Source organism: Engraulis encrasicolus, chromosome 16, assembly GCF_034702125.1.
Source record: "Engraulis encrasicolus isolate BLACKSEA-1 chromosome 16, IST_EnEncr_1.0, whole genome shotgun sequence".
In the NCBI taxonomy this organism is placed as follows: Eukaryota; Metazoa; Chordata; class Actinopteri; order Clupeiformes; family Engraulidae; genus Engraulis; species Engraulis encrasicolus.
Window position 1 is genome coordinate 15,488,841 of NC_085872.1, and position 21,497 is coordinate 15,510,337.

The 21,497-nt window shown below is 44.8% G+C and overlaps 4 protein-coding genes across 9 annotated transcripts in view; 2 read left to right on the forward strand and 2 right to left on the reverse strand.

Moving 5' to 3' along the window:
* The window catches only part of wdr33 (WD repeat domain 33), a 36,810-nt gene extending 20,914 nt beyond the window's left edge, over positions 1-15,896 (forward strand). For 2 of the 5 annotated variants that reach the window (XM_063218824.1, XM_063218826.1), the window contains exons 20-21: positions 10-198; positions 3,220-4,485. In XM_063218824.1, the coding sequence (XP_063074894.1) occupies positions 10-198; positions 3,220-3,383 (353 nt within the window). In that variant the 3' untranslated portion in view covers positions 3,384-4,485. Of the gene's footprint in view, positions 1-9; positions 199-3,219; positions 4,486-15,592; positions 15,686-15,820 lie in introns of those variants that run through there. The other 3 variants (XM_063218830.1, XM_063218829.1, XM_063218827.1) reach the window with 3 other exon arrangements.
* sft2d3 (SFT2 domain containing 3) lies at positions 5,560-6,876 on the reverse strand. Its single transcript, XM_063218833.1, has one exon. It carries the CDS (start codon positions 6,862-6,864, stop codon positions 6,115-6,117), a length of 750 nt encoding a protein of 249 aa, XP_063074903.1. The 5' UTR covers positions 6,865-6,876; the 3' UTR covers positions 5,560-6,114.
* On the forward strand, positions 7,174-10,412 carry si:ch1073-184j22.2 (dual specificity protein phosphatase 18). Its single transcript, XM_063220220.1, has 2 exons — positions 7,174-7,424; positions 8,074-10,412. The coding sequence occupies exon 2, from the start codon at positions 8,078-8,080 to the stop codon at positions 8,708-8,710; it is 633 nt and encodes a 210-aa protein (XP_063076290.1). The 5' UTR covers positions 7,174-7,424; positions 8,074-8,077; the 3' UTR covers positions 8,711-10,412.
* Positions 11,224-21,497, reverse strand: part of si:ch1073-184j22.1 (erythroferrone) — an 11,526-nt gene continuing 1,252 nt past the window's right edge. Inside the window, exons 2-8 of one of the 2 annotated variants that reach the window (XM_063218831.1) lie at positions 20,490-20,603; positions 19,409-19,523; positions 16,780-16,907; positions 15,532-15,694; positions 14,158-14,248; positions 13,510-13,588; positions 11,224-12,742 (exon numbers count right to left, since the gene is read on the reverse strand). In XM_063218831.1, coding sequence (XP_063074901.1) covers positions 12,644-12,742; positions 13,510-13,588; positions 14,158-14,248; positions 15,532-15,694; positions 16,780-16,907; positions 19,409-19,523; positions 20,490-20,603 — 789 coding nt within the window. In that variant the 3' untranslated portion in view covers positions 11,224-12,643. The remainder of the gene's footprint in view (positions 12,743-13,509; positions 13,589-14,157; positions 14,249-15,531; positions 15,695-16,779; positions 16,908-19,408; positions 19,524-20,489; positions 20,604-21,497) is intronic. The other variant, XM_063218832.1, reaches the window with a different exon arrangement.

The window sequence follows — 21,497 nt, forward strand, 5'->3', positions numbered from 1 at the left end:
GGCATTCAGGTCATGAGGGCTACAGGGAGGGGGCGCGGCAGGAACACCATGACGGCCCGTCGTCAGCTGGCGGCCGAGAGCGCCCCTCCTCTCTACAAGGCATGGACATGGCATCCCTGCCACCACGGAAACGGCCATGGCATGAGGGCCCTGGCACCTCTGATATGGACATGTCTGGGCCAGAGGAGAGAGGAGCAGGTGAGGGAGAGGGAGAGGAATGGGGTTGCTGTGGCAGGGTGAAATTATGCAGAGTTAAGGGCGGGTTATGCTCTCTTTTTCAGCCGACACAGCCAAGTCAACGCAGTTAGTTTTGATTTTTGCCCCATTCTAGGTCTGCGCTATCCATATCCGTCGCACCGGTAGTGGCAGCGAGATGATTGTTCAAGCTGCCTTCCATACAACTACAAGGAGTAATTAGACGTGTCTGTTGTTTTGTAGCTACACAGACTCGACGACAATGTGCAAATGAAACATTTAATATTCATGTCACGTGCATTTTTGATCGCACTAGCAGCCACCGCGGTAGTTTGGAACAAAGAAGTGGCTCATTTGTCGTCGAGAATAGGTCGCACGAAGCGAAATGTTTCCTCTGAAACACTGTTCAACTGTCCCGATATAACTTCAGCATCGTAACTTGCAAGTGCACGTGTTGTCTTTGGTTCGTGTAAATAAATGAAACTACAAAGCACGGGTAACTTAAGAAGAGCTCACAGTCCGAGGAAGGTTAGAACAAGGAAGTAGCTTTTTGTTCTCGAGGACAGAGCAGGATGATCGAGAGGACCAATCATTGCGGCTCCTGCTGCTGTTAGCTGCGTCGCTGTCTGCGGGCAGTCACATTTTCAGGGGTGCACACCAAGTCACTGGGGAGGGGGGAAAAATAACTGCGTGGCTGTCTGCATCATGACGCAGTGAAGTTGGTTTCGGAGCATAAATCACCCTTTACTCAGTGGATGCCAAGTCACCATGTTGAGGGATTTGTATGGCAGAAATTGAAACCATGTGCTGAGTGGGAAATTAATTGGGCATGATGATGGATTTGCGTTGTAATGTGACCATCAGATTGACTGCAGATGGCAGGGTCCCCGTGTTATCAATGGAGAGATCGTCTGATTTCCCATGACAACCTGACAAGCTTTCTTTTGCCTGAATAGCTACTTTTACGGAATTAAACTCAGAAGGTAGACAAAGACGGTCAGTATTATAAAAAAGTTGGGACATTTTAATTTGTTTACTCCTCTGAGGTTTTGTATACTTGCAAAGTTACATCAATGTTAACAAAAACAGCAATCAGATGGTATCACTGAAGAGAGCATTATGATGACCAGAGGTTAACGCATCATCTTGTGTAGTCTGCCTCATATTCAATGAGGTGAACCTGTCATCTTTTACGCTTAAGTAGTAGTCATCTTTTTCAGATGAGACATTTTTCGTTTGCGTAAGTGGAAGAGCCCAACGTCTCAATCATTGCAAAACTGATGTTGTCGTATGCGATACGATGGCCTGTTCTGCTCATTCCATGTTTTTCAAGTCACTTCATCGTCGGACGAAGGGTTTCCCATTTCAGTACATTTGTGTCAAGTGTGTACAATTTCGTCCAGTTCATCGGTGATGTGTACATCAGATTGCAAACATTGTCTTTTTCCTTTATTTTTAAATCCAGTGAATGCATACATAAACATATGCAACGCACAACATTTGAATTGAGTGATATCTAGACTTTTCATATTGCATGGAATAGCTAATCTAACTTTTTGCAGATTATGGTTACTGAGGCAGGTTAGGTATTTATTTATTTAGTACAAAGTAGCAAGTTGATGTTCTTCTCTGATTTTTGCCACCAACCCATTTCGTCTGAAAGTGAAGATGTGATGTCACACGCCAGACCTAGCTGTACTTGCATCGACACTTATCGCCCTGCGGTAAAGAACACATCTTAGAATACTTCTCCACATCTTTCTAAACCTAGCTGCACAAATACACTGGCCGCGACCTGAGCGAGCGAGCATTGAGTCGCGTGACAAGCAATTCGGGCGACTAGAGCTGATTCGCACGTCGAGAGCGACAGTTTGTAGTTGAAGTCCTGGGAATATTATGCAAATTAGCTATGACGCCGCTCGGCGACAGCCGCCACAGCCAATGGGAATGTTGGAATGCTTGCATTCTGCTTTTAACGGACATACTCTAGTCGCTTCAATCGCTCGTATCGCTCTTGCTGAACAGAAGTGATTCCCTGTCGCTTGAATCTCGTCACGGCACGGCCGGTCTATTCGCCCGGTCAGCCTCGGAGATTTCCCTCCAAGAGCTTTGCAGGTGTAGACTTGTTATACAGATGCTGTATACCTCCGCTGGTACATTGCTGCTGGTACATACACTATGTCTGGTGCTGTGTGCAAATCAGTGGGGGAAATGCACAAACGCTGCACTTTGGGGTGAGGAATGAACATTGACATAATTTTTGACTTCAGATTCTCTCACATAAAGCCTGTATAGACCTAGCTGAGAGTCAAAGATGTGTCTGTACAGTCATTTAAAAAACAGTTCATGCATTGTGCAGCCTCTTCTATTGTATTCTAAATACCATTTGGGCACCACCCTTACAATTTGATGAGCACTGTGTAAAAGTCCTCTCCCAGCTTGCCTGAATAACACCAGACTATCTTACTACTAGTGAGAGTCTGGCTACCTCTGCAATTTCTCATAGGAAAGATGTGTGTTATGATTGCCCCTGGCGGTTTATTGGGTGTTACGAATGTATAATGTAGTCCATAGAGGCAATCGTATCAGTTGTATCTGCTAAAACGAACTGCAAGCTTCTGTTTGTAGTACGCGGCATCGCCTTTCCACCCCTCCCCGCTCTGATTGGTTGCCTTGCTCAGGACCCCACTTTTGGGGGGAAATCCATGGTGCCTTTGAGATCGGAACGATTTAGTTCAAAGCCGCTTGGGATTTCTGAGGCTAACTCTCAGCTACATTTGAACAAGATAATAAAAGCTGGGCACAACTAATAAAGGCTGCAGTTGATCAAGGAAGTACAGGTTTTACATAACATGGTCACATTACCACCCATTTCTCATCTCATCAAAATGATATTTTGATTGTCTGTCCTGGCCAGTGATGTGTCGATGTGAAAATAAGTCATATAGGTATTGACATTTTTTTAATTTATTTTTTTTGCATGGTTTACATCCGCGTCAATGTTGGTGTGTTTCATTTCTACAGGTCGACCACCACGTGAGGAGGGCGGCGGCTATGGAAACCGTGGCGGCAGAGGAGGCGGCGGATGGGGCCGGGGCGGCAGTGCGGACCGGGGAGGAGGAGGGGGCGGGGGCGGCCCCAGCCCTAGCACCAGGCGAGGGTCCATGCGGGGCGGCCGGGGGCGGTAGTAGAGTTTCCAGACCAAGAGGCCACTGAGGACTTGAGAGGACAGGACTGGGGCCTCCTGACTGGGACGAGCCAAACCAAACCCCATCCCGACCGACACACAACAAAACCATGCACGCCTAGCAGAGCCCTGACTGACATGACCGCATCCTTACTACAGGATGGTGGAGTGGTATTTATTGGACACGCTATTGTACACTATCCATCTCTGACAGGGTGCCATGATCGGGGTGGGACTTTTCTCCTCACTCTGGAGTGGCTTTTCACTGGAGGTGATCGGTATGTTGGACAATTTGGTTCTTTGGGCCTGCAAGTGGTAAATGAATGATAGGAACTAAGAGACTGGACTCAACTACTACTGTCTCTCTCTCAACCTGCATCACTAGGGGCCCACATATATCTGCCACAAGAATCTGGACAATGCTCACCCAGTCCCAAGTTCCACCTTTTTGTGTGGGTTTTGTTTTTTTCCTTTTTACTTTTTGTGTTTGTTTGCGTGGGTATTTTTCAGCGGGGTGGACACAGATGGGTTGAGTCTTAATGGGAAGGTGGTGCTCTGGTGTCTCGAGTTTCATGACCAGCGTTTTTTTCCATGTCAGATCTCATATGGTGCATAGCCGTGTGGGGGCAGGTTTCTCATTTGTCACCGTGCACTGACTTGCTGCCCCTCCACCTGTGTGTCCTCAGAAGCACTGATTTACAGGTCAACTTTTCCTGGTCTACCCCCCACTTCCTGGCCAGGTCTGCGACACATCCTCCAATCCCAGACCTGAGACTAGTTTCCATCCAGAGAGGAAAAATGGGACGGTGCGGTTCATGGATTGAAACTAGATGCTGGTGAATAATGAGCCTATGGCAATTCTGTTCCCAGGGCTGATAACTCGATGTAAAAAATAATGGAACAAAATGATTCTGTAACATTACCAAGCTACTCTTGAAAATCAATGCTGGTGGCTTTGTTTGTACAGTTTAGTTTGCACAGTCAGTCCAGTTCATTGATGTTTGTCATTGTCTTTTTAAAAATTAAAAAGTCATTGTCTTTTTAAAAAATAAATAATGAGAAAATGGAGAAGAAATAAAAAATGTTCAAATATTCCAAGTATAGATGTGTTGGGTTTTTTTTGCACCATATAAGAATAACAATATAACATTTTAAATAAATTAATCCACTGATACAACTGAATATGAAGGACCTTACAGAGAAGACTAATGTTTAAACAATATTAGTATGGTGCACCTTCAATCAGCCGTTCTAGGGTAACTCGCCTTACAACTGCACATAACCTCAGTACACCAGTGTAACCAACCAACATCAGTATGTGTGCCTGTTCTATAATTGGTCCCTTCCTTGTCAGGTATTGGTGGATAGCCATAATGCCTTTAGTCTTGAATGATTAAGCAGTGCTTGTTTTTTTTAACTTAAATCCCAAGCACTGTTTAATCATTCAAGACTAAAGGCATTATGACTGTATAAACCTACCTTACATTTCTTCATTACTTTATCTCTAACCTGTTTGTTTTGTTTGTCTTCATAGTGCTGCACGTTAGCTAGTTTCCTTTAACAAACCTCTTGAGACCTGCAAAATTGAATGGATGGATTAGGCCAATGGTTTTCGAAGTGGGGGCCGGGGGACACCTGGGGGCCTGCAGCAGGTTGTCCGAAACGTGTAGCAAAACTAAATAATTTAATAAATTGACAAAATAATTGAATAAATTGACGAAAGTTAACCAAAAAATGAGTTAGTTGATGATGATTGATCTTCTGTAATTGTGTTATTTTCTTGTTGACATGTTTATGCATGATGCTGCCTGTAGAACTTGAAATGGTTTAGGGATTCACCCGATCGAGTTGTGAAAGGGGGTGCATGGAAAATAAAATAGTGGCACGGCTCATGTGGGAGCGTGCCTATGTTCCCACAGCCCGTTGGTTCCCTCCCCTCTCACGTCACTAAGATTATTCATTTTAAGCCCATAAATCCCACAGCATATTCCTGCTGCTCCATATTCCCACATTTCTAAAAATCTATTCAAATTAAGGACCTATGGTTTTTGTCCCTCATTATGTAACATTTGTCACTAGTAAAAGTTCACTGGGTTGGTGGTGTACATGCCTTTACTGGTGAGACATCAAGGATTACAGTCACAAGCTACAGTCTCAACAAACAAATGCCACATGAGTGTTTGTTTCACCACTTTATTGTAGGTGAAGGTTCTTTTTTGATCAAATTAACACACTTGCAATGGATAATTTCACACCTTGTGTTATCATGCTCCTAAAAAGCCACCATAGCAACATTCAACATCTTGTTAACCATCACATGTTGACTGAATAGCAGGCCTGCGGGTACGCGTTGGTTCACTCCACACAAGTTCAAAAATCAATTCCCTTGTGAAAACAAAAGTCACCTCCCATAATTTAATCAAATAAAAATAACGGTTGATTATTTACTGGAATGTCGCATAGAAATTGCTGTCACAGTTTTTACAAACGTGTTAGACATGTCTGCCCTTCTTGAGAGTTGTATTTCACATTCTGGTCCCACGACTGTCAAAAATCGATGACGCATAAATTGGTCCATATGTTGCAATTTGCAGCAAGCACACATTGTCTTTGTACATTTTACCAGGTTATTTGTTGGTTTACAAAGAGACTGTCCGATGTACCATGTAATAAAGCAATGAGCGCGCACAGCAAAGCGCTTTCTACCATAGTACCCTCGCAATAACACCAAATCAGATTGGCATGGTTTTACCCGTGACAGTTCTTTTGATGGCCGAGGCTGCCATTCCACCAACAAATCTCATCCCTGCTGTCCCACCAGGTAATAAGGCGACCACGTAACCCACGATCGCAGCGATCTGAAAAGCTGCTCCCAGTGCTGTCAGCAGAGTGCTGTGAAGGCTGAGAGCGGCGTAGAGAGTGCCTCCGAGGGAGCAAAGGTAAACCACGGCGCCGGGTGTCGGTGTTGCAATGAGCTTGCTGGGTCCTCGCAGTATCGCTGCGCCAAGGAGAGCGAAAAGAGAGCCTAACGACCAAAGTAGCGCGAACTTCCGCGCTTTCAGCAAGAGCAAAGGTGCATACAATGCTGACAGTCCAAAGCACAATGCTGAGAAGAATATACAAGTCCCAAAAGCAACGAGCCTCTGCGAGCGGCTCATACCCGGCAAACAAGGATCCGGTTCCGAGGACCATGGCCAGGAAAATCCGCTGCTCGTCCCTTGGCCTGTAGATCCGCGGCTGCTGGGATTTGAAAAAGGACTTGACCACTTTCCAAACCAGCTCCCAGGAACGGAATCCGCTTCATCTATGTCTATTGTTGTGCTAGAGCTGGACTGTGAAATCGTTTTCGCCCCTTTTGACTGCGACAAGTACTCTTGTAATTGTCGGTTCAACTCAGCCATGTTCCTTCTGAAGTTGTGGAGTGTGGAATGAAAACAGGAAGTGGATGCAAAACAATCCAGTCTGTCACAAAAATGCGACATGAGTTGGGCAAGTCGCATTTGAATGACGGAAAGAGTGCGTCACTGTTTTTTAAAATAATTATTATTTTACGATTTGTAACAATTTTTTTTTAATGTTATTTTTGTGAACGAAAATGAATTGTGAAAGCTCTATATCAGTCACTCCTAAACATATTTACATTATAGAAATACGATGGTAGGCCTTGCTAGGACCATTTCCAAGTCCCAGTGAAGTCACTTAAGTCAAATTAGGTTGTTATTATTATTATTATTATTATTATTATTATTATTATTATTATTATTATTATTATTAATCATCATACTGATATGGAATATCTGGTAGGTCTAGTACACGTGAGTGAGTGAATGCAGCTGTCAGGAAGATGAGTGGGCAAACGTCTCCCTCGGGCTAGTCCAGTTGCTGAGTTAGGCTAAATTTAATCTCCCTCTCCATTGGCCATTTTGACCTCACAGCCTTTTTAGGGTCTCGTAGTAAGCCAAAGAGAAAATCCTCTCCCTACCTGAAGTCTTTAGCAGTGGCCCCTTCAAACCGAAGAGGCAAAGACCACACGAGGGACCAGGTCAGTTTTGGGAACCTTGATCCTTGCACAAACAACACATAAACAACACATAAACAACACATAAACAAGTAAAGGAAAGGCGTTGTCCCTCTGCTCACGTGTGCATGTGCACATGTAAACAAATGGCCTTCAATAATGACGTACGACCACCAGCCAGGGGAGAGCCTAGGCAATGGAATTTATACTTTTGGAATTTATATGTTCTCCTCAGCACTCTATGCTGTTTTGGAATACATGTTTGTAAACAGGGCTGTCTGCCTTTTAGGATACAAGGGGCTCATTTCAATTCGTATTACACTTGAGAGTAGCCTGTGGAGGATGTTATTGAGTAGACTGTTTACAGTGCATTCCTGTGTACCACAATCGCTTAAGATAATATCAGCTCTATTCATGCTTCCCTGCCCATTTGTGTAACTTGCCATTCCACTCTATTTTGCAATGCTCTTCATCAGCATACGCATACAGTAAAACCTCATCCTGTAGACTTTAGTAAAACTGGGCCACCAATCATCTTCCTGTGCCACAATGATTGTCTTCCTGGTTATTCTCTCCATTCAAGTTGGGTTGAGATACTATTGTGTCATTTTGCATGTTTTCCCATGCTTTTTATCAGTGCTCTGTGCCTTGATAGGTATCTGTTTTCCTGCAGAACAATGTCTGTCTCTCAGATCACCCCCTCACTCTTCCTGAGTGGGGCCGACGCCGCTCTTAACCAGGCACTGCTCACCCGCAAAGGCATAACCCTCATCATCAACGTCACGCTGTCCCACGCCTGCCCCACGTACCCCGGCGTGGAGTGTGTCCGCGTCCCCGTGCCCGACCTCCCCAGCGCCCGCCTGGGTGACCACTTCGAGCGAGTGGCGGCGCGCATCCACGGCAATCGAGGCGGGGGCACGCTGGTGCACTGTGCCGTGGGCTTCAGCCGCTCGCCCACGTTGGTCATCGCCTACCTCATGAAGCACAAGGGGCTCACGCTGCGGCAGGCCCACGGCCAGGTGCAGGAGAGCCGCCCAGGCATACGACTCAACGCGGGCTTCTGGGAGCAGCTGCTGGAGTATGAGAAGAGGCTTTATGGCAAGAACACAGTCAAGGTGGCTACTACGCCTCTGGAGCCCATCGCATCCAGCAAGAGCCCGTTACTGGGCTCCATCAGATATATGGGAGGGAAAGGTTGCTTAGAGCACCCACCAGATACGGCTCTAAGTGGTGAGACAGAGAGAAAGATCTGGACCACTCTAGACAGGCGAAAGCGTCTCAGGTTAAGAACATGGAAGAATTATATTTGATGTTATATGTCAAATTCCTCAGGTATTTTTAACATAAGGCTATGCATATGTTCTTGGCTATATTGTGTGGTGAAATGGACAGTAATCTGTCTCTTCCATCAGAAAACCTAATGCACACATGCACACATACAAACACAGCAAAACACAGATGATACATAGCCACACACACACACACACACACACACACACACACACACACACACACACACACACACACACACACACACACACACACACTGATATAAAATTGTGATCCTAAAAGGCATGTGAAAGGACAAATGATTCCAATGTAATGTCCAACAGCCAGTGTCATGCGTCTTTCATAAGGCCATGGGTGTTTAGCATTGGCTTTGTATATCAGTGTTTCTATTTACTGAGAGTTGGGCTCTAGATCCACTGGCGGAAAAAGGGCAAAATGGCATAAATGAGTATTGTGTCTTGACTTTTGAGTACCAGCCTTCATATTTACCAGACAAAAATCTCAGGTTTAGTTGAGATACAATCTCAGTACCTCTACTAATGAGTAAGGACCATTCATGTTGGCAAATTACCACCCTGGAATTAAGAGAGCTGGTTCTCTTTTCCTTAACAAGCACTCTTGTTTTGTCAGTAGTCACAGCTTTGCAGGGGGTGATTTCCTATTATGTAACAGGTTCTTACTCCGTTAACGCAAACACATTTGCCAGGAGACCTACCTCAACCATTGTCATTGTCATTGTTTGTTTGCATAGGGGTCAACATATGGTCCAATCAATGACAGATTACAAATGCATGTGCCTGTTTTTAGGTGGTAATAAAAATGTATTTTAAAAGCTCTCTGCCCCCTCACCCCAACAACAACAAAAAAATGTCCATGGATGAATCCTCTTCAACCGGGTGGCTTAGTGAAAATGGATGAATAATGACCTCTTTGGAAGAGTACAGTGTTTAAATGACGTTGATTCATCAGTGTCATCAACTATTAAATTTGTCCAAATTGAATGTGTGCTCTTTTTGAAACTATTTATTTGTTTAAAAAAATCCTGATGCAAAGGACATGCAAAGATTTGCTATTCCCCATTTTTCAAGTTTGGAAAAGCATATCGATTTTGGTGGGGAATTATGACAGACATTGTTTTAGCCAGTGGAGGGAGGTAGAGAGTCATCATCAGTGAGCTAAACATGCATGTCCGTAGTGTAGAGGGAAGACAAAACAGAGAATGGAAACTTTGGATAAGAGAGATGAAGGGAGATAAAATTGTAGCATGTAGAGATGATTTGTTCCCTTGACGTAGTTTCTGAACCCCAAATAACATTTTTGTTTTGTTTTGTTTTATTATCAACGGCAGACATCTCGTGGTCTATAGTGGGAAGTCAAACAGTTTTTGAATAGGGTCTCAGAGACAAGGCTCAAGGATAGTTACAAACACAATTGTTGGCTTGTATATGGGGGCTTACCTGGACCGAAACAGAAAAGGAGAGAGAGGTGGGATAGGCATAAAGTTTGCTAAAGTGGCCATCTCAGGGGACATAGTTGTCCTTTTAGAGAAATTGTTATATTCTTGACTGAGAACAGCTCAGGCAATTAACTGGGAAATACTGGTACATGGATCACTTATGGAAAGTATGTGTGTGTGTGTGTGTGTGCGTGCGTGCGTGCGTGCATGCGTGTGTGTCTGTCTGTGTCTGTGTGTCTATGTCTGTGTCTGTGTCTGAGTGTGTGAGTGTGCTAGGACAAAAGGAGAGTGATTATATACGTATATTTTTCTCTTCTCTTTCTCTCTCTCTCTCTCTCTCTCTCTCTCTCTCTCTCTCTCTCTCTCTCTCTCTCTCTCTCTCTCTCTCTCTCTCTCTCTCTCTCCCCTCTCCCCTCCATCTCCCTCTGTGTTTGCCTGTTCAGTGTGTTGAGAGATAGGGTGAGAGTTTAATGGGATACTGCTTTCAGTAAGACCATCATGAGGTAAATAGCCTTGTCATTATGAAGTCCTCATTTTTCTCTCGGCACTCTGTTTGACAGCAAACAGTCCTTGTACGGTAATTCGGTCTTACTCTCACCATAAACGAGTAATTAGATTGTTAGATATTCCCTGGAAGGTATAGCAAAGTGTGTGTGTGTGTGTGTGTGTGTGTGTGTGTGTGTGTGTGTGTGTGTGTGTGTGTGTGTGTGTGTGTGTGTGTGTGTGTGTGTGTGTGTGTGTGTGTGTGTGTGTGTGTGTGTGTGTGTGTGTTTCCGTAGGTTTGTGAGTGAAGGAGTGTGTTTTAGGCACTAGGCCAAACACTAGGCGCCACTATAAGAGTGTAATGACCTCATACTCATCCACCCCGAGAGCACACTGTCCACATTCATCATATTTCTGTGCGTGTGTGTGTGTGTGTGTGTTTGTGTGTGTGTCTGTGTGTGTGTGTGTGTGTGTGTGTGTGTGTGTGTGTCTGTGTGTGTGTGTGTGTGTGTGTGTGTGTGTGTGTGTGTGTGTGTGTGTGTGTGTGTGTGTGTGTGTGTGTGTGTGTGTGTGTGTGTGTGAGGGGATGGGAGGTGGCGGTGACATGAGAATGTTACCTAGTGACGCCGAGGTTTTAGAGCTTGAGAGCTTGAAAATATAAACTGGATTTTTTTTTTTAAATCAACATGTCAAAATTCAGGTTAGCTGGCCTATTGCATACACAAATACTCACAAATCACCATTGAACTGCTTACTTATTTTGTTTGACTATTAAATCCTCATATGGGATTACCATAGGAAAAGGAGAAGGCAGAACATATTTTGCAGACAGCAGCCCCTATGCCTTAAACCCTATGCCTTAAATTCACCCAAGGGGCTTGTACCGGAATCCAAGGGGCTTGTACTGGAATCCACTATCAACTGTTTTTATGATGACTGACAATCCTCTGCAGTATAAACCGTCTTCAGCCCTCTCATGTCTGTATTTGTTCAAACAGCTCTCATCAGGCCAGTCATACAGTTACAAGAATGTCAAATTACCAGGCCATTACGTCTGCCGCAGCTGACCACAATTACATTTAATACATACCTGTTAAGTTTCAATTATTCAATTATGACGTCAACCTTGAACTTGGCAATATTATTCTGAGTCATTTCCTGTGTAAGCCTGTTAATAAACCATCACCTGCGTCACAGAATTCATAAGATGATTTATTACAAACGTTATCAAACACAGAAACAAAATATCTACACCTTGTTTTTTTTTTTTGGAGAGCAATGGAAAATAAATATAGCAGGATTTCATAGGGTTTTGCTAGATGGAAACAACACAGCGTTAAAAAAAATACATCTCTATAAACAACCTTTCCTTATAAACACGTTGCCATCCATTTGCAAATATGACACAGACAGCGGCGCACTATCCTGCTGTCCTGGCAACGGTGTTATGGATAATTGCTGAAGCTGCTTAGCAGGCCCGCCGACAGGAGGGGACAAAGGGGTATGTTGTCCCGGGCCCAGGGAGATAGGGGGCCCAGATTTTGGTCCCCATTACATTGTATATATTGGGTAGGGGCCCCTTTCAGATCACTTTTGTCCTGGGCCCAGCAAAAGCTGCCAGCGGCCCTGCTGCTTAGGGTCTGTATGCTGTAGATGCCTGGAAAGTCCTCCTCGTTGCAATTACGGTATTACTGTTCTCTGTTGCCCCCTGTTCTCAAATGATTAGCTCATCCAGCCAAAGAGAACACACGGGCATGCCAAAAGCCTCTTAAAAACCTCGGGCAACTTTTGTGGTTTGATTTTCCCTCCATGAAGGGTGTGTGTGTGTGTGGGAGGTGCTGTATGTGTGTGTATGTTTATGCGTACTGTGTGTGTGTGTGTGTGTGTGTGTGTGTGTGTGTGTGTGTGTGTGTGTGTGTGTGTGTGTGTGTGTGTGTGTGTGTGTGTGTGTGTGTGTGTGTATGTGTGTGTCTGTGTCTGTGTCTGTGTCCATTTGAGCGAATGTGTATTTGTGTCAGACTCCAAGAAGGATTCCAGAGAACAAGCTTTCTTGAAGAACTGTAAGCGCAGAACCTGTCCCATTGTCAAGAAACACAGAGACATACTCGCCTCCCTAGGGAAGGAAAAATGATAACAAATGATTAGAAATGATCTTGCCAATCTACTGTATTTGTGCCTGCGTGCGTGCGTGCGTGCGTGCGTGCGTGCGTGCGTGCGTGCGTGCGTGCGTGCGTGCGTGCGTGCGTGCGTGCGTGCGTATGTACATGTTTGCATACGTGTGTGATTGAAAGGGGGTAAAAAGCAAATGTTTTTGACTCTGTCTGGTACATGTGTCTGTGTATGTATGAAATAAAATCATCGGTTTATATTATACACACCTGTTGAGGAGAGTTGGGCAGTTAGCACCATATACCTTAGGAATGTGTGTGTGTGTGTGTGTGTGTGTGTGTGTGCGTGCGTGCGTGTGTGCGTGCGCCTGTGTGTGTGTGTGTGTGTGTGTGTGTGTGTGTGTGTGTGTGTGTGTGTGTGTGTGTGTGTGTGTGTGTGTGTGTGTGTGTGTGTGTGTCTGTGTGTCTGTCTGTGTGTCTGTGTGTGTGTGTGAGTGAGACTGTATGTGTGTCTGTGTGTAAATGTGGCTGACTGAGCCTGATTTATATAATGACCACATTTTCCTAACATGCCATTTGGGAGAAGTGTGTGTGTGCTGCGCGTGTGTGTGTGTGCGCGCGTGTGTGTGTGTGTGTGTGTGTGTGTGTGTGTGTGTGTGTGTGTGTGTGTGTGTGTGTGTGTGTGTGTGTGTGTGTGTGTGTGTGTGTGTGTGTGTGTGTGTGTGTGTGTGTGTGTGTGTGTGTGTGCGCTTAATGCTTGGCTCCACCTTACCTGTAAGTAGAGTGTTCCTGTCAGCAAGACGCTGAATACTTTGCCTGTTGAGCCCACTCCAGTGACTGTCTCCAGAGAACTGTGGTCATAACAAACAAATTACAGCACTTTCATTAACGACTTGACTTCACACCAAGACCGACAATAAATGCAGAGTGTTTATTATGAGTATTGTTATGGCTGTGTGTGTGTGTGTGTGTGTGTGTGTGTGTGTGTGTGTGTGTGTGTGTGTGTGTGTGTGTGTGTGTGTGTGTGTGTGTGTGTGTGTGTGTGTGTGTGTGCAGAGGTGGATCTAGCCACTTTTGGACCCTAGGCAAAATATAAGCATGAGGCCCTCAAGAGTAATTCTTTAAACATATCAGCAATTGGCATGGAAAGAGCTGGGTGCTATTTTAGTGTCTTGTATATATCTTCAATCTCTTTAAATAAATGAAATGAAATTAAGATCAGACCTTCTTTTCGTGTGTTCACCGTGACTAGTATGACAGTTGGGTGCCCCTATGGAGGGCAGGTATGGTCGGGGCCCTAGGCAATTGCCTAGGTTTGCCTAATAGTAAGTCCACCACTGTGTGTACGTATATGTGTGTATGTGTGCATGTGTGCATGTGTTTGTGTGTGTGTCTATGTGTATTCTGTATTTGTACTCACACATTGCTCTGACATAGGGACTCAATGCAAATGGAAGCTCTCACGCTGTCTCTGGGCCTTGATTGAGACTTGCGGTGTGTATCACTGGACTCTGGAGAATATAACGTGCAGAGACACACAAACACACTTACTGAAGGCACATAGTACAAGACTGAGAAACTAAGCATGCCTGGACAGAGTAGATCAGGGGTTGGGAACCTATCTCGAGGCTGTTATATCCGGTGCCCAGAATCATTTGAATGTTATGCAGCTTCACATGAAATATGGCATATTTTGTAAAGGAAGCTTAGAAATAACATTTGCAATACAATTACGTTATATTCAGGGGACCTAGAGAATGTGGGGTCTGTCTTAAGGGTGACTGCTTTCAATATAGGCCTAAAGTGCAGGGGGAAAATCCTGGTTTGTGTTCATAGTATGGCCCCAGGAGGACTTTTTTACAGCCCTTGGAAGAATTTGAAGTGGCCCGCCCCTCGAACGAAAAAGGTTCCTCACCCCTGGTGTAAATGTTACGTATATGGGGAGGTTTCCTTTCTTTCTCTGGAACAGACCCCACCTCTCTTCCTCAGAACTGTGGCTGGCGTTATCTCTGCAGGGCAGGGCCGGCCCTTGGCATAGGCAGTATGGGCAAATGCTAAGGGCGCCACTCCAGAAGGGGGCGCCGCACCGGAAAAGCAGGGATAAAACGAACCTAATTTAATCTAATCTATTCTGAAGAATATAATACATCATCCCAATCAACACAATGAAAGTAAATCAACATTAAAATAAATAAACAATGCCTCATTCGCCGCCCCCTGCACTGTTTAAGAAGTTAAATTGCAACTGCAAACTTTTAGCGCGTAGGGGTTGCCTAGGGCAACAAATCGAGAAGGGCCGGCCCTGCTGCAGGACCTGTGATTAGCCATACAGCCCACGGGCCTCCACTGACTGTCACCTCCAACGGTCAAAACAGCTCCTCATACTCGAGTGCTACAATGTCATACTGTCTGGATCGGATCAGATTTAGACATTTTTTTAGGGGGGCATATTTTGGGGGCTTTTCAAGCCTTTATTGTTTATTATCAGACAGAACCGTGGAGGAGAGACTGGAAGTAAGTTGGGAAAGAGAGATGGGGAAGGGCAAAGGACCCGGGCCGGGAATCGAACCTGGGTCGGCCATAGTAAATGAGCACCATACCGTGGCCCTACGGTAGGGTCAGCCATTGTTAAAATACCAAATGCAGCTGGTAATGTGTAGTGTTCTTGGTGTATTGGTGTATTGGTGTAATTGGTGTATCCATGTGTGTGTCAAGTTTCCCACAGAAACAACCTGTCGTTTAGAGCAGAGGGGGCAGTCTTGTATTTGAACTCCAGAGGAGGAAAAAGGTTTACCCCACTGATTTTCTTCTGACACCCACGACCCCCTTTCTTCTCTTGACGTACCAATATGCAGGCTGGCGGTGAGCTGGTAGAAGCCGGAGATGGGGGCCGTGTAGCGGCCGCTGCTGGCATTGAAGGCCTGTCCTCTCTGGTGGGACTGCTCCGTCTCTGTGGGCTGTGGAAGACATCAAAGTCAACATCAAGAACTCTCACAGCTTTTTTTATAAACATTCTTTCATAGCAAATGCAATTTCCTTTTCTTTTAGATTTTTTGTTTGTCTTTCTCGACTTTATTCGGCAGGATAGTGTGAGAAGTGGACAGGAAGCGAATGGGGAGAGACACGGTGAGGGTTCAGTGAAGAACCTGGGCCGGGAATTGAACCCAGGTAAGCCGCATGGTAGACGAGTGCCCTACCGGTTGGCCACGACATGGATGCAGCGATTTGAATGTGTGTTTTGTCTATTTGTGTCTATTTGTGTTTTTTTTTTCTGAAGGGCAATTTTCATGCTGGCATGACAAAGTTTATTCTATTCTATTCTATTCTATTCTATTCTATTCTATTCTATTCTATTCTATTCTATTCTATTCCCATTTTTCTGGAGATAGGACTTAAACCTGCTAATGTTTGGGCTAAGATGTGTGGAGACGTAAGGTGTTGGGACGGGAGAGCATTTGTCTGTGTGGTGATGTGCGAGCATTAGGGCTGTAACGATTCACTCAACTCACTCACGGATCACATCATATCATGTGGTTGTTTTCTGCACTGAAGGGTAACAGAACTTTCAAAAATCTTATCATGATACTGCCTTTTTGCATTGCGATACAGTATTGTGAGTGTGTATCACACCACAGGAAGAACAGTGCTTCTAATAGAAGATAACTGATGTGTTGTCAATAAAGCAATCAATCAATCACGATTTCTTGGTCTTTCTTTTCTTTCTTTCTTCTTATTCGATACAATATAGTTACAGACCTAGCGAGCATGCAGGCTGGTGATGCTGGTGAGGTGCGGGTGACTCTGTGTATCACGATTTCTTGGTCTTTCTTTTCTTTCTTCTTGGAGACTTGGTCTGACCTACAGCATAGCAATTAACGCTTCCCAAACAGCATTGTTGACCCACCTCCCTTGGCTTGCTATCGGTTGATTAGTTCCTGACAAAGTGGGTGGAGTTCCCGATTGTTTGAGAGATCAGAAACGATATTCACATTGCTCTTGTCCTGACTAGGTGAGGTGCGGAGGTGTGGATGGAGGGGCTCACCGGATTGAAGGGTTGCAGCTCCTGCAGGCTGCGGCGGGGCACGGTCAGGCTGTGATGCAGGCGGCAGTGGAAGGCTGTGACCACACGGGGGGGCTGGTCACAGAAGAGACACTGCGATCCTACCAGCTCTATCAGTTGTAGGACAGAGAGAGAGAGAAAATACATCGATTGAAACCTCAATGTAATATGCGGTTTGAGACTTAAGTGGTTTGCGGCAACATACTGTATGTATACTCTGTTACCATTCTGTTGTGCGCCTGTCTGTTTTAGCTGTGGCGTTGCCGCGTGTAAGATTTTTAGTAGTTTATTTCCAGAATCCATGATGCCCATTCACAAATGTTACCTTTTTTAACAAATACTACCACCACCATCAAATTCCAAGTATTATGACTGAGAAAATTGCACTTTTCATATATGAAAACAGGGATCTTCTCCATGGTCCGCCATTTTGAATTTCCAGAAATAGGCATTTTTAGCTGCAAAGCCTACTTGAACTTCGCTCATACCTGTAAATACTGGTTTATTACTTGGTAAATATTCATGAAAAGATTAAATTTGGCAAAAGGCAGCACCATTTCAATGAGAAGCATAGCTGCAGTATCTATTCTGGCCACATCTTACAGTGCACCTTTAAGTCAGATAACAATGTTCTGCAAACACCCTTGGGACTGTTTTAGACTGAAATAAAATTCATGTGTCTTCTTGCCACCTCAAGCCTATCCCCCACCCACCCCCAAACACACACACACGCATGCACGCACGCAGGCACGCACGCAAGCACGCACGCAAGCACACGCGCACACACACACACACACATCTGTGAGGTAAGCATTACACACCTTTATTTTGACACCTGGCTGAGGAAATTATTCTCCAAACGATACTCCTCAGTGGAAAAAGTTTTCAAATGTCTGTGGGGGTGTGGGTTGTGTGTGTGTGTGTTTGTGTGCTTGTGTGTTTTTGCAAGACAGAGAGAGGGAAAGTATTTGTGGGCAAACATGCGAGAATGAGAGGGTGGGGGAGAGAGAGAGAGAGAGAGAGAGAGAGAGAGAGAGAGAGAGAGGGAGAACGAAAGAGAGCGAGGAGCGAGAGCGAGTGTGGCGCCACTCTGCTGTGTAGTGTGAATAAGAGCCTTTATGTTTTATATTGCTGTCAGAACAGCCTGCAGCTTACTCCAACAGAGCACAAACAGACCTGTGTCTGCCTCTCTGGCCGCCTGCCAGCTCTCATTCCACACACACACGAACAAACACTCCCCCCCCTCTCTCTCCCTCTCTCTCTCTCTCTCTCTCTCTCTCTCTCTCTCTCTCTCTCGCTTTTTCTCTGTCTCTCTCTCATTCTGTTTCCCTCTTCTCTCTCCCTCCCTCCCTCTCTCTCCTTCCCTCAAACTCTCATTCTCTCTCTCTCTCTCTCTCTCTCTCTCTCTCTCTCTCTCTCTCTCTCTCTCTCTCTCTCTCTCTCTCTCTCTCTCTCTCTCTCTCTCTCTCTCTCTCTCTCTCTCTCTCTCCCTCATGCACACACGCACACACACAATCTGGAATCTGTGGAATTCTCCATCCAAGCCAAGTCACATCCACGTCCCAGAAAATTACCCCTATTAAGGGATCAGACCAGCCCACAATCAGACAAGCAGCCTCCCCAACAAATGAGTGAGACATCCTAAACATCAGGCAGGACAGAGACTGGACGAATTTCCTCATACACGAAAGACACACTGACACACACTGAAACAAGCACACATACAGAGAGAGAGAGAGAGAGAGAGACAGAGAGAGAGACAGAGAGAGAGAGAGCCCACAAATGCACATAACAAAATGAACAAACAAACAAACAAAACAGAACAAAAAACACTTGCACAGTGGCCTAACTTACAAACATTCAGTGGATTCAATCTTTTGTTGCATGTCTTACTGTTTAGGCATTTTGATCACCGGTGAATGCAACAGCTGATAACTCCTTGCTTATACCTACCCATGGACAGCGTTGGGAGTAGTTACAAAGGTAAATTACTGTAATGCATCACTTTTTGATGTAACTAGGTAATGTAAGACATTACGGGGCAAAAATCTGTAATATTTACTTAGTTACAATGCCAAGTATAAGTTACAATGCATTGTACCATTATCTGAATTTTAATGGTGTTCAGTGTGGTGGGTCAGAAAGAAGCTATTGCAGAATCTGATAGTTTTTAGTCTGCATGCTGCCGAAATATTTCCTGGATGGAAGGTGAAATAGTCATGACTCATGAGCTTGATTTTCACTGTAAATTGCGAGATCCATATTAAGTTATTTTGCCGAGAGTAACTAAAGAAATGTAAAAGTAGTGTTAGGCCTTACATTTTAAACATAGAAATATTGTAGAGTAAGGGTTATTTTGAAAAGACAGCATGTAATCAGTAACGCATTACTGTTATAGAGTAACTTGCCCAACTAGCTGATGGACAGCACTTGGCCTCCTGTTTCTACAGCAGGATGAGCTGCTACATTCATTTCCAAATATGGATCTCGCTTGAATGAAAAGTGAAAGTTTGTAAATCGGTTTTACAGTAAGCAGACTTGCTCACTGAACTCCTATCCAGCCTGGCTTTATCGGATCTGTCAGATGAAAGTTTCTGGAGCAGACACATACCCTTGAGCTTGAGCTGGAACTCCTGCAACAGGGCCTCCTGCAGCGGGTAGTGGGGGCCCGGTGGCCCTGGGGGGCCCTGTGGGCCGGGAGGTCCAGGGGGCCCGGGGAGACCATGCTGTTTGAGTGGGGGGGACACAAACATATATATCAGGGACAAGTTTGGTCATCACTCACCACCATACAGCACTATGAACATGCAACCCCTCCAACTTGCGCTAGGCACTTGCACTTGTACAATGACCAATTGCCCAAATGAAATGATAATATGACCAAATTCCAACATCACCCCATCACACAGTGTCTACGGTCAAAAATATAATTCACAACACTGATGTAATTAAAGTAGGCCTAATTCTGATTTTATTGTTCATTTAATATGTGGTCTACAACTGGTTGACTTATCTATCATCGTGAGTGACAAAGTGCGCCTTCTTGAATCGCAGGTATGGAGGTATGTTGTTAACAGCTAGCTAGGTGTATAAAGCCGCCATATTCTGCCTCTGGGCTCTGGAGGAGGAAATATGGCTCATGCCTCTGCAGTTACGAATGTCACCCACATCTGCTTCCTGTGCTGTGCTAAGGCAGGAGTCCCACTTTCCTGCAACATTACACAGTGGAGTGCCCTCCTCCACTATGGCATGGTGCCAATGGCCCTCCACCACTTTGGGACAGGGCTTGTAGGCACAGTCACATTCACACTCACACTCACACTCACACGCAAACAAATAAACAGAAAGAAAAATAAGTATTCGCATGAGCGCACACACACACGCACGCACGCTCGCACACACACACACACACACACACACACACACACACACACGTGCGCACGTGCGTGCGTACACGCACAAACACACACACACGCACAAACATACACACACACGCTCAAAATGCAACACACCTCCACACAAGTCCAGGCACACAAACCCAAAACAACGCCTTTCCTCCTCCACTCTCACTCACATCAACCCGGAATGAACTCACTGCACAGCACACCTGAGTGACTAAATCGCTCTCATACCTGCATATCCGTAACCAAGCCTCAGCCTCTTGAGAAGCCCCCAGCCTGAGCTCCACTCACCTTAGATGGTCTTTTGGGATGTCTGGACCTCTTGGGCTCTCCCTTATTGGAGTTCCTGAACAGCAGCCAGGTGTTCAGAGGACTGGCTATCACTGCATCCGATGAGATGGCCTCCTTAAGATGCAATCACATTCACATAAAGCAGTCAGGGAGGCGGAATTCAGAAGGCTCACATAGTTTCCGTGACATTATAGTAGTACAGTTTCAATAGTTGTAGACAAACATATATTAGCAGGCCTACTATGCAACCAAAGACGAAGCTTCTTTCCATACAATTACATGCAGGGTGTGTGAGACACGGGGATGTGCAAGATCAGGTAACATACAGATATTCTATTGAATAGCACATTAGCACAATACCATATCGCACATACTTTCTACTGAAAATGTTTTTACATGTTTATTCGTTTACATATGTCTATTCACATTGCCATCTCAATTGTGTAAATACAGTATAATATCGTTGCATATGAGTGCATGCCTAACATCTTTCTTGTCAGCTGCATTAATATAGAAAATAAAACAGGTTACACCTAAAGCGTACAAAATAAAGTCAGAGGTGTTTTGTGTTGAGTGGTTTGTTGAGTCTTTCATTAGGGATGCTGAAGTTATTTTATATATGTTTTGGCAAAGCAACTTTGCACAGTACCTGGGGCCGCATGGTCTTCATTGCAAACACGAATTGCAGCATCATATGCAGACATAAGTTGTCTGTTGCCTCTGTATAATGCTACCACATCACAGGCTGCTACATTAGGCCAAAGCACTGTGAATCAGTTGTGGTTCAAAAAGTCTTTCTTTGTCATCAGGCGGTTGGGCCAGGTGATGTTATTGATGATAGTATCATATATATAATATCATAGGTGATGTTGTAGTATTGCAGATGAATGTCTCTGCACTACTATTGCTCCAGGGAGCATACTCGTGTGCATGCATGTGCTTGAAATGATGTTAGTTTTCAAATCATATATGTCTGACTGTTGTGCAACAGCATGGTAATTAAGCGTG

Excerpts from the sequence above, each read along its gene's own strand:
- sft2d3 (XM_063218833.1), bottom strand. The coding sequence starts at position 6,864 with ATGTCGCATTTTTGTGACAGACTGGATTGTTTTGCATCCACTTCCTGT.
- si:ch1073-184j22.2 (XM_063220220.1), top strand. The coding sequence starts at position 8,078 with ATGTCTGTCTCTCAGATCACCCCCTCACTCTTCCTGAGTGGGGCCGAC.